The 17159-nt window shown below is 38.1% G+C and overlaps 1 protein-coding gene across 1 annotated transcript in view; it reads right to left on the bottom strand.

Annotated features, from left to right (window-relative positions):
- Positions 1–825: 825 nt before the first annotated feature.
- Positions 826–17159, bottom strand: part of TSG101 (tumor susceptibility 101) — a 77694-nt gene continuing 61360 nt past the window's right edge. The window contains exons 8-10 of the mRNA XM_044681431.1: positions 8141–8343; positions 2179–2418; positions 826–1166 (exon numbers count right to left, since the gene is read on the bottom strand). Of these exons, the coding sequence (XP_044537366.1) occupies positions 1077–1166; positions 2179–2418; positions 8141–8343 (533 nt within the window). The 3' untranslated portion in view covers positions 826–1076. The remainder of the gene's footprint in view (positions 1167–2178; positions 2419–8140; positions 8344–17159) is intronic.

Raw genomic sequence — 17159 nt, 5'->3', positions numbered from 1 at the left:
TGGGCTTGGCCATAGAGCAGCGATTCCCAAAGTGGGTGCCACTGCCCTCTGGTGGGTGCTGCAGCGATCCAGGGGCGGTGATAGCCACAGGCGCACTTATCTTTCCTATTAATTGCTATTAAAATTTAAAATTAATTAATTTCCAGAGGGCTAAGTAATATTTTTTCTGGAAAGGGGGTGGTCGGCCAAAAAAGTTTGGGAGCCACTGCTAGAGAGACAAGAAGGTGGCTAGAATACAAGGGAGGATTCGCGAAAGGAGGACGGCTTCGGGATGTCCCCTCTGCAACACTAAAGGCCTTTTAGGCTCAATACTCCCCAGTGTGGGAGCGCACGCTTACACCAGCTATCTTCTCCAGCTGGGTGGTGGCCTTCAGGATTCTGAAAGGGTTCCAGCCTCCTTGAATGAGGCACAGACTCAAACGAAAGGCCTCCTTGGGCCCACTTCTTCGTCTCTAGATCTAGGGTACCTTCCAACTTCCATTCCGTGATCCAACGTGTTGCTTGAGCTTTCAAGCCTTCTAACCATGCATCAATCTGTGAGAGGCCTCTCTGCCGCCCCGGGATAGTATTCGAGTGCAATGGGCAGGGCTGCCACTGGCAGCAGTCCTTTCTCAAACAGGCAGGTACAACTGGCTACATTTTGATTTTTAATGTGTGGTTTATCAATGTGAAATAGGATCTGCTATCACTGTGGTTAAAAGAAATTCTTGTGCACAATGGTAGCTCAGAGGGGGTAGTGTAGTGATTTTATTGGCTGGACCATATTAAAAGATGTGTTATGGATTAAAACACTTTTCAATGAAGAAGCCATAAAAAGAAAAAAAATTATGCAACAAATTTTATTCAGCATAATCAGTCCCAACACTCAGCACAAAAAGTTTACAGAGAATAGAAAGTGCATTATTAATAAAAGCCAGTCTTTTTACTAAAAGAAAACAGAAAATATATTATTGATTCAAAATATCTTATACTTGAGTGATACTGCAATAACTTATTCTGGGCACCTACAGACAGAAGAGAAGAGAAGACAAGACTTGTCATACGGAGAGCTCATTCCCCAGCTGTTATCTGGGAAATCAGTAGAGATCACTGAGGCCTGCAGTCTTTCTTGCTTTCTGCATTAATGCCCTTAGCTGAAATTGTTTCCGGGATAGAAGTCGAACATGCTGTGGGGAAAAAAAAAGTTTCTGGGGTAAGATCTAAACCCAAACAGTTACCAAGCACCAAGTGAAGAGGCTCTCTGGCGGCCACTCACACTACAACCCTCCCACAGAAACAGTCCATCATCTCAAAGGCAAGATGATCTCAGGCCGCCGGGTGCAGACCTGTCATGGTTGAGGTAAAATTTGAAACAAGACCCAGAGGAAATCTGTGTAGAAAGCCTGGGACCAAATGGCACCAGCTCTAGCTTCTCCCGGGTCCCTACAACTCATCTTTCACTCTCAAGAGTGGCACTTTGTGGAGGATCTCTGATTTTACTACATGTGACGGACGCTGGGGTCAAAGAATAGGGGCTGCTATGAATTTGGGAAGACCAGGGAGATGGGGGGTAGAGTTGGTGGTCTTGTGTTCTCCACCAACCCTGGATCCCAAGACAGAAAACACGAATCTGACTAATCCTCTAAAGATTATAGAATTTAGAGCTGTAAGGGATCTAGAGGTGATCAGGTTCTGCCCTCCACTTTTACAGAGGAAGAAAGGGAGGTCCAGGGAGATTATTTTCCCACAGTGGTAAAAGTGACCTCCAACGTCAAAGAAAGGTCTGAGGTCCTGACTAGGGCAAGTCACTCTTCAGTGAGGATACTGGCATGGTGCTCAGGCACTTTTCTATGTGCATGTCATTATAGACTTTGTAAAAAAATATTTTCATTCAAATCTGTGATTTCATCCCTGTGAACTGGGACCATGAACGCTAAAAGTAGTGAAGGTCCAACCAAGAGGATGTGTATCAAGAGGTGGAGTCTGAACCCAGGCCTTTCTGACTTTCTATCCATTCCACCTGCTTAAAGTACTGTCAAACATAATGAGGATGTTATGATTATTCGACTCTCTAAACCTTAGTAGATTCATCTGTAAAATGGGAGCTAGGTCAGATGTTTCTAAGGTTCCTTTTCAGTGCTAAATAGCTAGGAGTCAAACTCTTCGGTTTTAGTGCTCGTTAATCAAGATAAGGCTTACCTTCAGAAAGACATCTAGGTCTATTACTCCCCTTCTTAAGGCTTCCCCCAGGTAAAAGATGGTATCCTCAATTGCATTTTCCTCTGCATACAAGTTCAGGATCTGTCTGTAGAGTGGGGCTGTGGGAATGATAACTTCATCAATGTCATTGTTTTCAGATTGATTTTCCATTTTCTCCAAAGCAGAACTGAGTTCTTCATCCTTCTTTTTCAGTAATTCAATGTTTTTATCAACTTCAGCCTGAAAATAAGATGAGTCCAAATGTGACAATTACATACTATGTATGTATTTAATGAATTTAACTTTTTATGAAGGATTACAACGTTAAGAGTCTCCTCCTTCAAACCAAGAAACTTTGCCATGGGCTTTAATTCTCACATAATTACCTATTATTAGAAAAAAGTACCACAGAGAAACATAGGAATAGTAAACCAGGTGATGCTTAGTGAATATACAATAGTTCTTGTCTCATGTCATATAATTGGCAGCTACTTTTACAGGAGAAAATGACAAATAGATATAACTTTTTTGATCCTAAAAAGAAGAAATGCCTACTCCCTGAATGTGTACATCCCTATTCCTCTTGGACAACAAGCAGGAGTGATCAGTGAGCTGGGGAAAACTCCTCTTTGGAGATTAGACTTGATTTTCTTTTACTTTTTCCAGCTCTGACTACAAACCCAGTCTAACTCTGAGCCTGCAAACAACAAGAACTTTTGAAAAACCTAAAGGCTATCAAAACTCTACACATAGGAAGAGGCCACAGCGGCAGCAAGGAAGGGTGGGCTCATGAAATCTCAGTGGGAAGAGATTTCTAAAAGTCACTTATTAATAGCCAAACCCAGATAAAGAGTTCACTCTACAACATGCCTGACAAATGACCCTTGATGCAAGACTTCAACTGAAGGAAAGCCCATTACCTCCTCAAATAGTCATTTCTTTTTTGGGATAACTTTAACTCTTACTGTCACCCTTTCCCTAAACTTGGCCTCTGAAAATTCTACCAATTGCTCCTAATTCTGCTGTAAGGGACAAAGCAGAACAAAATTCCATGTGTCTGTCTTCAAATACTTGAATATACCTATGAAATCATCGCCTACATTCCTTTCAGACAAAACATCCCTCACTTCTCAAGCTAGTTCTCTTTGCATGCAAGACTGCTTTTTGCTGGTTCTCCTAAGTGTCTGACCACTCCTTTGCCCGATCTTCATGTAGGTCAAGCTTATGAACGATGGGATTTACACCAAGGCACAGTCTGGAGCCCTCCTCTATCATTCCTTGTCAGTGGCTCTCATTATTGGCTGGTCCAAAGGGTTCACACTAAATAGCCCCCTAAGTAGTAAATCAGCTGCCCAATTATGTCACAAGTATGACTTCTGTGATGAGCATGTGAGTATCTGAAGCATATTGTTTCTGTGGTAATCTGAACCCATCGAATTCTGGATACTTCTAAATGCAACGTGTTCTTGTAGGTTCTCAGACTGGAATCAACTTGATTCCAAACCCATTACAAGGGTCAGACATCCAAGCACAAACCGATTACCACACTTGCATTCTGTATAGTGCAACAGTATAGTGCTTTCCTATCTGTTTATCTATAATTAGATCTCATCAGCTATGTGATCAGGATATTACAAACATTTGCAATTTTAAAAAAATCCTTACCTTCCATCTTGGAATTAATACTGAGTATCATCTCTAGGGCAGAAGAGTGGTGAGGATTACCATAATTGGGGCTAAGTGACTTGTCCAGGGAGACACACCTAGGAAGCGTCAGAGGTCGTCTCAGCTCACAAGACCCAATTTCAACAGACAACCAACCAGCTGGCCTTTCACCAACAACAACTGAGAAGAAACTTTTAGATACAGAGGCCAGATTTGAACCTAAGTCTTTCCTGTCTTTAGACCTCCACTGAACCACCCAGCTGCCTCATAATATTTGCATTCTTGCAAAATAAAATGTCAGGCTGCTTGAAAATCAGGCTTTTGTTGGGCAGGTGCAGCGGTTCCCAAACTTTTTTGGCCAACTGCCCTCTTTCCAGAAAAAAATACTACGTAGTCCCCTGGAAATTAATTTAAAAAAAATTTTAATAGCAATTCATAGGAAAGATAAATGCATCTGTGGCCATCACTATCCCCCTGGGTCACTACAGCACCGCCCCCACAGGGGGTGGTAGCGTCCACTTTGGGAATCACTGGACAGGTGTATCATAAGCCTTCTTGAAACCCTCACAGACCATCGCAAACATTCTGTAGAAACATACTTACATCACCTCTTGTGGCAATAGGAGCGCTGTTTACCCCATTCACACTTGGTGGATTTTCAAATAAACAGTTTGGCAATCCTGGCCAGTGGTTTTTATGCTAAGACTGTAGCTGGTGTTTTAAGTGATGGAAGCAAAGAAAGTCATGTCTGAAGAGATTTATCAACAGAGGAAAAGGCCCTAGCATTAAAAAAGGTTTGGGAAGATTCCTGTAGAAGATATAATGTTAGTTAGTACTTAAAGGAATCCAGGGAGGGCCGTAGCCCAAGTGGAGGAGGAACATTCCAGATAAGGATCATAAGAGAAAATGCCTGAATCCTTGTACATGGAACAGCCAGAAGCTAGTGGCACTACTTGAAAGAGTATGTGTTGGGGCAACTGGGTGGCTCAGTGTATTGAGAGGGGTGGCCTGGAGAGGGGAAGTCCTGGGTTCAAATCTGACCTTAGATACTTCCTAGCTGTATAACCCTGGGCAAGTCACTTGACCCCCATTGCCTAGCCTTACCACTCTTCTGCCTTGGAGCCAATACACAGTATTGATTCTAAGACTGATGACAAGGGTTAAAAAAAAAAAAAAAAGATGATGTGTTGAGGAATATGACATGACAACTGGAAAGACAGGAGGTGCCTGGGTTTCGGAGGGCTTTTAAACAGCACACAGCATTTTGTTATTTGTTCCTGGAAAAGTTGGAGAGGGTGTGGGTACATGTTTGATGTTTGACCTGCACTTTAGGCAGATCACTTGGCGGCTGAATGGAGGACCAGGCCAGTCCACCAGCAGACTATTGCAATAATTCAGGTAAGAGTGAGGTGATAAGGGCCGGGACCAGAGTATGGGCAGGGTGAGAGGAGAAGGGGGCATATGTGAAATTGACAGGCCTTGGCAACAGCTTTTGGGGGGGGGGGTGTGTGTGGCAGTGACGCACTTGTGCAACAGGGAGACTCCCTGGCAATGGAGTTTGTTGTTGCCCACTACAGTAATCAGGGCAGGGGATGTAAGAGGGAAAGATAAAAGCTTTTTGGGATATATATAATGAGTTTAAAATATCTACTTTCAACAAAAAACACTTCTTATTAATCCCAATCTATACTTTAATATTACTTTTCCTTTGCTCAAGATTCCTATATGTGTTCCCTCGAATCATACTAGGGTAGATAGATTTCCAAGGACTGAGGTTTGGGGGTAGAATTAGAATATGCTAAATTAATAAAAAACAGTTTCTAGAAGATTTGTGTCTAAATGTATTACAGTACTATTTTTCTTCAAAATATATTTCTAGTCTTTTTTTTTTAAGTCCTAGGAATAACTCTTTCTCCTCTCTAATAATAACTCTAAAAGAAGGGCAAGGACTAGGCAAGTTTTAAGTGACTTGCCCACACAAAAAAAATTTGAACCCAGGTTCTCCCAACTCCAGGCTCAGTGCTCTATCCACTGTGCTACCTAGCTGTCCCTTTCTCTTGTCTTCTTACATTTTACTCATCTTTATGCATTTAATGCTTCAATCACACTGATCTTATATTCCTCATCCAAGCTTAAAAAATTCCTTTTTTTTTTTTTTCAAACTGGCTTTCTCTTCCATGACTGGAATGCTCTCTTCACCTCTGCCTACTGGCTTCCCTGGCTCCCTTCAATACTGCATTCAAGTATCAGTTCCTACACTCACACCCTACACCCCTAGCCAAGCGTCTTCCTTTAGAAACAACCTTCTATATCCTCAGCAAACTCTTTTATGTACATAATTGTTTGCATGTTGTCTCACCCAGCAGACTGTGAGTTTTTAGGTATTATATGAAATGTAAACTAAAGTTCTTTTTCTTTAGTGACAGCTATGTGATTTCAGAGCAGTATTCTTACTGAAAATAGTCTGATCTGGAGGAAATACAAATCCTATTCTGCAGGTAAAGAACATTCTGCCTTTTTTTTTTAGGCAATGGGGGTCAAGTGACTTGCCCAGGGTCACACAGTGGCAAGTGTCTGAGGCCAGATTTGAACCTAGGACCTCCCATCTCTAGGCCCGGCTCTCAATCCACTGAACTACCCAGCTGCCCCAACATTCTGCTTTTTGAAAATACACAATATATACCCTGAATTTCTCCCAGAACAATCTGGTAGTGGTACCAAGAAATATGACCTTTGCACTCTTGTTCAGAAGCTGGTAAAGAGATCTTCATTCACTCTATATAGAATGAGTAAATATACAATGGTTATAACTAGGGTTCTTTCTAGTTGTGTAATTAGAGTGTTTCAAACTAAGATAACAGAATAGTTATTTATGACATGCAGCTCTTGAGCTGGGTCCAATTTGAGTCACTGGGCAAGCCACTACTTAAAGTATCCAGAATTCTCTAAGCCAGAAGAGTCAGATAAAGATAATTTAGTCTCTGACTGGAAATAGTGAAGATGTCTACCTATATATGGCATATGTTCCACTAAAATTCACATCATAAGAAGTAGGAGTGACCTTGAGTAAGATCTCAGGTTATGTCTATCCAGTAGAAGCTCTGGAGCAAGTCCTTTGCAAGCTGGTAAAGGTTTACCCACTGTTTCCTTGCAATGAGTCTCTAAAACTTAGTGTTTCTGTGATCTACATTGGTGGAAAGAATCCCCTCACAACAAAATCATAGGTCCTTGAAGTACTGAAGCAAATGATGACATATTAGACAAGGCAATGGTAGGGGGATGGTTTGAACAGGTGGAAGGAAGGGATAAAAGACAAGTCTAGAAAGGTAAAATTGTGCCATAGTATGACAGAGTTTTGAACTTTCCTTTGCCTGATACAAGAAGTTACAGAAGGATTCTATGCAGGAGAATAGCGTGGCTAGTTAGTTTACACATAAAGATCAGACCGGTGGGGAGGTGGCAAACATCTGAAGGAGACAGAACAGAGGCAGGAAATCTTCTGAAAGATAACTGCAAGAGTTCCATTGAGTAGACTTGGAGAGTGATGGCTGTGAGAAGGATTGTTAGAGGAAAAGCATTTTATAAACTTTGAGATATTTTAGAAATATGGATGATATGTTGTGGTGATAGAACTAATGGAATTTAACAACTGATTGGGTACAAATGGGAAAGAAGGAAGACAAAGATATCAAGGTTCAAGAAACATGGGCCTAACTGGGTTAGCAGTGATGATATGAATAATTATAGAAGAACAAATCTAAAAGAATAAAAACTTTGTTTTAGGACTGCTGATTCTGAGATATTGATGGTATATCTAAGTGGAGGTGTCTTATGGACACTGAACTTGGGGAAAAAAGATCATGACAGGAAATTGACAGTCATTTCTATAGCACAACAGAAGAGGTGGGTAGTTTTAGAGTGGGACCTTGCCAGGGGTTGGGTTGAGGAGGATGGAAATAAAGGCAAAGGTAGTAGGAGACAGAACAGCGAGGGGTTCAAAATCATTAGGATGGGAGTTTGGTAATACCTGAGGAATAAAATCATCTACGTTATTTATATTAACATCCTTAGGTATAGAATTTGCTTAAAGCATTGGGCAGCATCATACAAACTAAGTCCACTGACTTCAAAATGAGTGTTATTTTTACTATATCATGCTGAGATGAACATATGGCTAAGGGCAAGAATTCCCTAAAATCTCCTTGTATTCTTTTAAAAAATCCAGTCTCTCTCAAAACACTCATTGCATTATCTTTGGTAAGTCACTAAAATCTTAACTATTTAATGAGCTACTTACCACTTCCTGATCCAAGCGGGTTACCATCTCTTCCAGTTTCTGGTGACCTTTTTTTAGGTCCTCCTCTGTACGTTTTAAGGCATTGAGCTCTGCATGGGCACGATCTATTTCCTCTTTCATTCGCCATCTCAATTTGTCACTGACTGCTGAAATGAGAGATGCTCGGATAGTATCTTCACTGATTGTGCCATCCCTGCTGGGACCTGTAGGATAAATGAAAACACTATTTGCTTATTCCCTCACACCATCTACTCCTTTCTTAGGAACCATTCAGGGCAGAATATGAACATCTCAGCACTTTGAAGAGAGAAAAAGAAAAAATAAAACAATTCAAGGAAAATGTTACATTTCTTTGGAAAACAATGTAAAAATTTTAAATGATAGACGAACACCAGTAGTTCTAAAACACCTACACTAAACACCATGGTTTGTTACTGGCAGTAATAATATAACAACACTTAATATGAACACCAGTGTGGCTTCCCCCACTTGCCCCCTGCCAAATAAGTAGTTACTCATTTCTTTAAGAAGGTAGAAGGGATGTAGCAGTTGTCTCACCAACTTCACACATTTCAATAAAAGGTAGATTTTAAGCCAAGAAACTTGGAAACTGAATAACCCAACCCAGACATATCTGCATATTTAATTATGAACTACAGATCACATCTGATAGAGGCCAGAACGCCAAAAAAAAGGAAAAATACATAAAAGTTCCAAGGGTCCTTTAACCCTAGCCTAGTTTATGTGGCTACAAAGTACCCGACCTTCTTTTTCTCTAAGGCTACCTTGATCTTTACTGAACAACACATAAATACAAGAATAGCTGAACAAAAGAGAATGACATCCAAGAATCCAAGAGAAGCTGGTAAATTTGTTTATTTCCAATCTGAATCTTCAGAGTTCTGTCCATTATGCCCTTTTTAATAGAGATTTCCTTACATATCTTGGATCAATAAAACACTTAAAAATTTTAACTCCCAGAACATTTCCCCCAATAGAGTCTCTCTCCTTTGAAACAAGTTTTTTATAAGTAAAAATATTCAACTGTCTTCAATGAGTCAAGCCAGTATTGTAAAACTTGGCTTTTAAGTAACATTCTGATTCATCAAGTTTGTTATATTACATATGGAAAAATAAAAGGCTGCTACCCACACATGAATATTCCTTAGAAGACTAATATGAAACATAATCACTTTGATTAAAGAAGTTTTTATCACCTATATGTATGTGATGTGTGTATATACATATACACACACATACATATACATATATGTATACGTATATATATGTATATATACATACATATATATATATATATATATATATGGTTCGATTTTACTTACTGGGCAGATGCCCAATTTGGTTCAAATTACAAAAATTTACTCAAATGGTCACTATCCATACCCCCCATCAAGTATAAAATTTCCAAGGATCAGTTTATATCTTCTCTAAGAAGAGAATAAAGTCATCCAAAGTAATTCGAGCCAACTCCATCCATGTTCCTTTTATTGACCCCACTTTGATCATAAGATCCTGGTTTTGTCATCATTCTCTCAGGTCTGCGGCTCAACCATTGTCAAGTCACTGTCACAAAGAAGCCGGTTCTTACCCAGGCTGCCAGGTTCTCCTGCACTTTGTAAAAATGATGATGAATTTTTGTTTCACATGTACCATGGGCAGAAAGAAGCATTTAGAGTCTTGTTTCCTGGCTCATTCTCTGAAGATGCTGGCTCCTCGTTTCACATTTTTCTCCACAATAAGAAATATTTTTCTGAAAATGCATTTGTTCTTGGTTCCTGAGCTCTGGATTTTCACTTTCCTGCTCTAGCAGCTAAAATCTCCCTAAGGGCAGAAAGAATTTACACGTGGTCCGAGTTTTCCCGTAGTTTGCTCTTATTTCAACCATATTTCTGCTTACAAATAGTAAAACCAACATTGCCAACACTAGAACTGTCAGGGTTCATTACTTCTACCCCTAAAGGAGTCACACTCTGGGGAAAGCCAGAACTGTAGCCATACCATGTGGTTTACACAGCTGGTTAATACCTCTTCTTGATGATTATCCTGTATAAATGTTACAGCATCAAATTTTCACATACATATAAAGTAGATTCATGTTAGGCATTTCCAAAATATCTTAATCAACTTTTTACAACCTGTAATTTTCTAGACATCTTGTACCTGGAAATTAAAAAAGAATTTTTAATAGAGGGTATCTAAATCTCCACAATTACAGCTCTTTAAATACTGTATCCTTCTTGTTCTTAGTTCAATGGGTCTCCCTCAATACCCCAGTTTCCAGGATGTCTAATTTTATTATCAAGTCACTGGTCCATATCAGATACGGTTTTATCCTAAATGTTTAGGTCTTATCTTCCCTTTCAACAACTATTCTCACTCCTCTTAAAAACAAAGGGTGTTCATACTTTGAACTTTACTGACCCTAACTGTATTCTTTCTCTTGCTGAATACCTACTTCACATTCTATTTAATGCCTACACTCACCACCCTTTCTGAAGCTGTTTACCATCAAACACCTAGTTCCTAGTTATGTCCATCTAATCTAGCCACCTAACAGTTCCAAATGTGTACACTTCTTTTGCTATGGAGGAAAAAGAATTCCTCAGAGTAGCTTTGATGCCATCACACTACTAATTGGTTCACTTGTCCACAACTCACATTCTTTAGCATCATTAATTCTTTCCTTAAATTTCTCTAGATTATTCATCCTTCCTTCCTTAAAATTCATTTGCCTGCGCTACTCCCCATCTTGAATCATCCCCCTGCAGAACCACCATGAACAACTTCTGCCCTACCTCCATCACTCAGACCCAATTCTCTAATTCTCTGTCCTCATAGATACCATGTAAAATAGGCACCTCCTTTCACTAGAACCCTGAATGCTTTCCTATTTCATTCCCAGTCATAACAAAACTAGGGCTCAGGCCCTTTGAGTTCTAATTTTTTGGGTCATCATACAAATCTAGGAATGTGCCTTTTAATCTTCTGACTCCATTTTTGCTTTCTTGCTGTTGTGGAAAGCCTTACTTCTTCCAAAAATTTCAAGGCATTCTCTAAAAGAAGATGTTATCATGTCCAGCTGTGAGACCAAAGTCATCTAGTACATGTCTCTCATTTTACAGATAAGGAAACCAAGACCCAAGGAAGTTGAGTCACTTGTGAAGACTGTACATGTCCATCAATGCCTTACATGGAATTCAAAAACAATGGTTCTGATACTTAATCTGGTATCCTCTGCATCATATACCCATGTCCACCCACCAAACTTACCTGCACCCACCCACCCACCTTCAAACTTAGCAGCTTCTATCTTCAATTTACAACACTGAAATGGTTCTTTATCCACAACACCCTATTCTAGTGCCACTGCCTCGACCTTGTTGATCTCTTCCAAATATGAAATTACATCTCTTACAATCTATGTGTAACTCACAGCCTTTTAACAATCCAACTCTTCTGATTAAGGGCTCTCTCTGAATGACTCCCCAGTCAGCTTTTTCCTATCACCCTTGTGCTTCTTGCTATATTCAATTTTACTTTTCCATCAGCAAGTCTTTGTCAAAGACCAATTCTACCTACCCAGAAAATCCAAATCCCGTAACCACCTCAAGCTTTCTCTGATTAACCATACAAAGAAATCAACAGAGCTGTAAGACTTCATAGAGGCCTAGTACAATTCATACTAGACCAAGAATCCCTTTCTCTGCAATGTACAAGTAGTTAACCAGCCTTTGTCTTAGTTAAGACCAAGCCAAATAGAATTCACTATCTCCCAAGGAAGTCCAATCTATTCTAATTTTTAGCAAGTTTTTCTTTTTATCAAGTCAATCTGCCTTGCCTGCAATTTCTATCCATTGTTCCTACTTCTGGAGTCTAAGAGACTATCAGAACAAGTTTAATCCCTTATTTTGTATGAAACCTCTTAAAAATAGTCATGGGGGCCCCACAAATATACTCTTCTCCAGTATGAAAAAGTCCAGAAGGTAGAGGGTAAAGATATGATAACCACTTTCAACATCTGATACACCAACCCCAAAAAAACAAAACAACAACAACAAAAAAAACCCTATTCTTCACATTCATCTCACTTTATTCATTCTCTGTTTTGGCAGTCCACATTGCTATCCATTTATAGCTGATATTTATTAGAAGAATTCTGGAAGTCAAGAAGGTACAGTTACAGTAATCTTAAGGTGTTTCAAGATCCCAGATGTACTTCTATAGCACCCTCCTCTTTCTTCAAATGTCTGCCGGACGAGTTCCTGCATGTATCACATGTCCAAAAGAGAATTTATCATTTTTCTTCTTAAACTTGACCTCTGAAAACCTTTCCATATTTTTGAGGGGAGAAATGTTTTCCCAAGTCCCTTACCTTCATCATCTTGGAGTTTTTCAGATTCTCAATCTTCCTTCAGGCTCACCTCAACTTAAAATGTTTCCTCTTTCCTTTCTCTTTATTATGCTTTGTCATATTCACTGCTCCCTCCCCCTCTGCTCTCCCGAGCAGAATTAGTTCCTTGTAAGAGAGTTTTGTATCCTTCCCTAGGGCCAACAGTCCCAATTCTTTGAACATAGTAGGTACTTAAATACATACAAACAAAAATACATATTTATAAATATACATATAATATAAAGCATGAAAAAGCACACAAAGGTGAAGTATTTTTGAGCAGAGGATAAGGAATTCAATTACATAACATTTTACTACATATTAGTCCAACCATTTGAAACACTGAATGACATTCTAGCAGAAGGCAGTATAACAACAGGGAGGAAAAGGCCTAACTACATCTGGAGAAAGGGTGTGAGATCTGACCTTCAATATAGCTCAGTTACGTCTCCTTTCATCCTAGTGCTAAACCTATCAATTTTTGAGTTTGGAATCTTTGAAAATTTTAATTGAAGAGCTATTAATTTTTCAGTGGATAACTATAAGATTAGTTAGGTCAAAATGTGCTAAAGGAGCAATAGTACCTTCATTCACTTGGGTGACCAAGAGCACCATTAGGGTGATCAAGTCTTTTAATAATCTTCAGAACCTATTGTGTCATTCTAGTGTTTCTGGTTCCACCCTGATATCTTCTGTTTAAGTAGATTTTAAAATTGTTCTACTTAAATAAAACTTTACTTTTCTTAATTTTAAAAATCCCCCTGAATTGAACCTTTCATTTGTTATTCTAAAAAACAAAAAAAACACACACACCTCTCTATTTTCTCTATGAAGTTGTTTTTCTCTACCAAAAAAAAGTACTCTATAAAAAATTTTAGTTCCTTACCACCTCCATATTTTTCTTTAATTTTAAAAAATGAGTCAGTGGTCCTAAATAGAAAAATATGGTTTTAGTTCCTGCTTCAAGGCATTATAGTGAGACAATACTAGTAAGCAAAAATTTTTCTACCTTCTAGCTACTGCCTAATCTTTAATTATTTGGACTAAACTTCTAAATAAAATAGTTTATTTCCAAAGTTTCACTTCCAGAACCCCTACTTTTTTCTGAAATCTTTGCAATCAGACTTCTATCCCTATCACTCCAAAGAAATTGTCCTCTTTGCTTTTGGATTTTGTCTTTTGTTGCATCACCAGTACTAAGCATGTCTGACACAAAATAACACTTAATACTCTTAACTGACTTTACTATTTCCATCAGGAGTACCACCACTTACCCAGTCTTGTCATGCTCCTTAAAACTTGGTGTTATTTTTTACTATCCCCCCTCTCTCACCTTTCATATCCAATAAGCTGTTCCTCAAACTCAGCATGCCATCTCCCATCTCCGGGGCTTTGCACAACAGGCTGCCCCATGCTTGGAATGTCCTCCCTCCTCCTCGTTGCCTCTTAGAATCCTTAGCTGCCTTCAAGGCTCAGTTCAGGTGTCATCTCCTACTTGCAGACTTTCCTGATCTCTCCCCCACAGTTGTTATTGCTCCTTTCTCAAATTCCCTTGTTTTTACTATATGTGTACATGTTGTATTGTCGAAGCAGAATGTAAATTCCTTGGGGGGGTTGAAGCAGTTTCATTTTTGTCTTTGCATTCCCAGCACCTGGCACATAGAAGGTGCTTAGTAAGTATTTATTGAATTGAATCTCAATTTTCTTATGCCCTCCTCCCCCCAAAGTTATGACCTTTACTAATTTAGATATTGTACAGTACTTTGTCTAAATCTCTCATATACACACACCATGTATTATTTTAAAATAGTTATTTGTACATATCAAGAGTCCTCTAATGAGACTGTGAGCTCTTCAAAGGCAGTGACTCTTATTTTTCTTCTCCCCAGTGCTTCACAGAATGCTCTGCATTCTGTAGATCCTTAACAAATGAACTGAATAGAGTTGGAAAGTGAATAATGGTACATGAGCAGAAACCTGGTTTTTTCTCAAATTTATACTCTGAAGGACCATCATTTTGAAATAAGTCAGACTGAAAATGGTGTACTTAAACTCTATCAACATTTATATCTCAAAGCATTTTGTTCACAATAACCCTGTGGGGTAGCTATTTTTAAATATTTTTATACCCATTTATATAAATATATACACAGATACACAATATACATATAATATTATACCTGTTGCAAAGATTACTTTCCTAAAGTCACAAAACTATTAAATGTCATTGCCAGGATTTTAACTCAGAATTCTGACTCCAAGTCAACTGTTCTTTTCATGACACCTGCTTCTTTCCTTGTATATAGCTTCAAGACAAACCAGAGGGGTCTACTTTCACCAAATGTAAGATAGGTTCAACCTATCTAAAAATCAAATCTAATCCAATAATCTATAGGAGTCTTTGGGAAAAGAGAGGCTGGACAGTGAAATTATTTTTTTACTACTGCCTTTGACCCCAAGGAGCTTATCCTTAACCAAATCTCTTCTGTTATAATTTCATTATCAGGTACAAAATAGTATTTTGTTGGAAAGCTGAAATTGGGCTTAAGAGTTACCATATTAATTTCACATAATAAGATTAAAAGGTAATTAAAAATAAATGCAAAATATGAATGAACTGGAGGAAAAAAGCATACTACATATACCATAAAGTAGAATAAATATGCCAACTCATTTACGGACTTTACAATCGCACAATCTTGCCCTTTTATAGTTTTTTGATTACAAAATCCGTAACCTCTCCAAATAATTTATTAAAAATAATAACAAAATAAACAATTTTTGGTCATTAACTAAGGATATTTGCCTATGTATCACAGGTATAACCTAATAATTCACAGAGATCCCAAATATCTCTTCCTCAAGGGAAGATTTCCAATAATGGCAAAGTATTTTGACCAATGATGGGGGGGGGGGGCAAGGGGGGGGAAGAATGGGATTAATTGTTCTTAGAATGTCAGTTCTATAAATAGTAGCTATACAACAGAAGTAACTCCATATTTTATTATTTATTATAGCCCAAACTCACTTTACATACAACTTTCAAGAAATCTTAAAGTGAACATTTTATATTGTCATTTCCTTACTAACTTTCATCATAATTTCATGTTTAGGGCCTTGAGGTCTAATGTTAGTCTTCAGAATCCACTTGAAGGAACATTGTATCTTAAGCAACATGTAGTTCATTTGCATGGAATTCTTCCACAGAATATATGCAAGAAAAAATGCTTAAGAGATTAATTCACATGTTCTTTCTACATTCTTCAAAAGCAAATATTTATCAATCACATTAAAATGTCACATAATTCTCATTTCATTACAGTGTTTCAACTAAATCAAAGGAACTCAAAACCTGTTTATTATCATAAATTCAGATGCTAACAAGACTAAGTGAAAAATTTTCCACATAGAAATGTTCCATAAAATCCAAAGATATATATGTGAAAGCTATTAACATTATAATATTCAATGGATTAATCAATAAAGGATCATAAAGACTTATGAGTAAAATTCCTGTCTGTCAGAAAGGATATATGCTCCAACAACATTTTATCAATTTATAAACCCAGAGGTGTTAACCATATGGAACTTCTGCGTACAGTGGGAAAAGTACTGGATTTGGAATCAAAGCACTTAGGTTCCAAGAGTCTCTGTCACTTGTCTGTATGACCTTGGGTAAATGCTTTAAAAACTCAACTTCAGTTCCCTTCTCTAAAAAAAAAAAAAAAAAAGGTGGCTGGACTAGATCAGAAGTGCCAAACTCTGTCCCTCCTCCAGCAAAACTGTCCAACCAGATTAAAAAAAAAATGGAAATGTTCAACAAAACAGAAAAACATAGTACAAGGACAATGTTAATTTTTGGTTTTCTAAATCAATATGAGGCCAGGATCCTTTCTATTTGAGTTTGGCACCACTGGACTACATGACCTCTAAGGCTCCTTCTAACTTTAAATCTAAGATGCTATGAAAAACAAAAACAAGAACCCCCCCCCACCAAACCCTATAATTATGGAAAGATGTGATAATGATCTGGTATAGTTAAGAGGATTGTGAAATATTTAAAGATGATACACAAAGAATGAAGACTAATGGACAGATGAAAACTTGGAGGGAAATCTTCAGTAGAATGTTTCAGGAATTTGTTCTTGGTCATATTCTATCAATAAAGTACCAGAGCATATAATACACCAAAGATTTTAAGCTGGAAATGATCTTTTATGTCATCTAGTCCAGGTAAGGAAAAATGAGGCCCAAAGTGACAAAAATAATTTTCCCAGAGTCGCTCAGGTGAAATAGTAAATGGCAGAGCTAAGATCTCAATCTAGAATCTCTGTTTCCAAATCCAATATACTTTTCTTTGCATCCTCCCTACCTCTAAATTTTCATCGATGACATGAATGGAGATGACATATATGGCATGAAAATAAAATTTTCAGGCGATATGGTGATGAGGTACTTTTAAAAAAATCAATACTGAAAGATTTTAAAAATCGGGAACAAAAGCCCAAACATAAGAAGATGCAATTTAATAGAGATATGGGCAAATTCCTATTCTTAAAAGTTATTAAAAAAAAAGAAAAAGAAAAAAAGACTGAAGATATACATGTG

Source organism: Gracilinanus agilis, chromosome 6, assembly GCF_016433145.1.
Source record: "Gracilinanus agilis isolate LMUSP501 chromosome 6, AgileGrace, whole genome shotgun sequence".
Taxonomy (NCBI): Eukaryota; Metazoa; Chordata; class Mammalia; order Didelphimorphia; family Didelphidae; genus Gracilinanus; species Gracilinanus agilis.
This window is presented reverse-complemented; position numbering and strand designations above follow the sequence as displayed.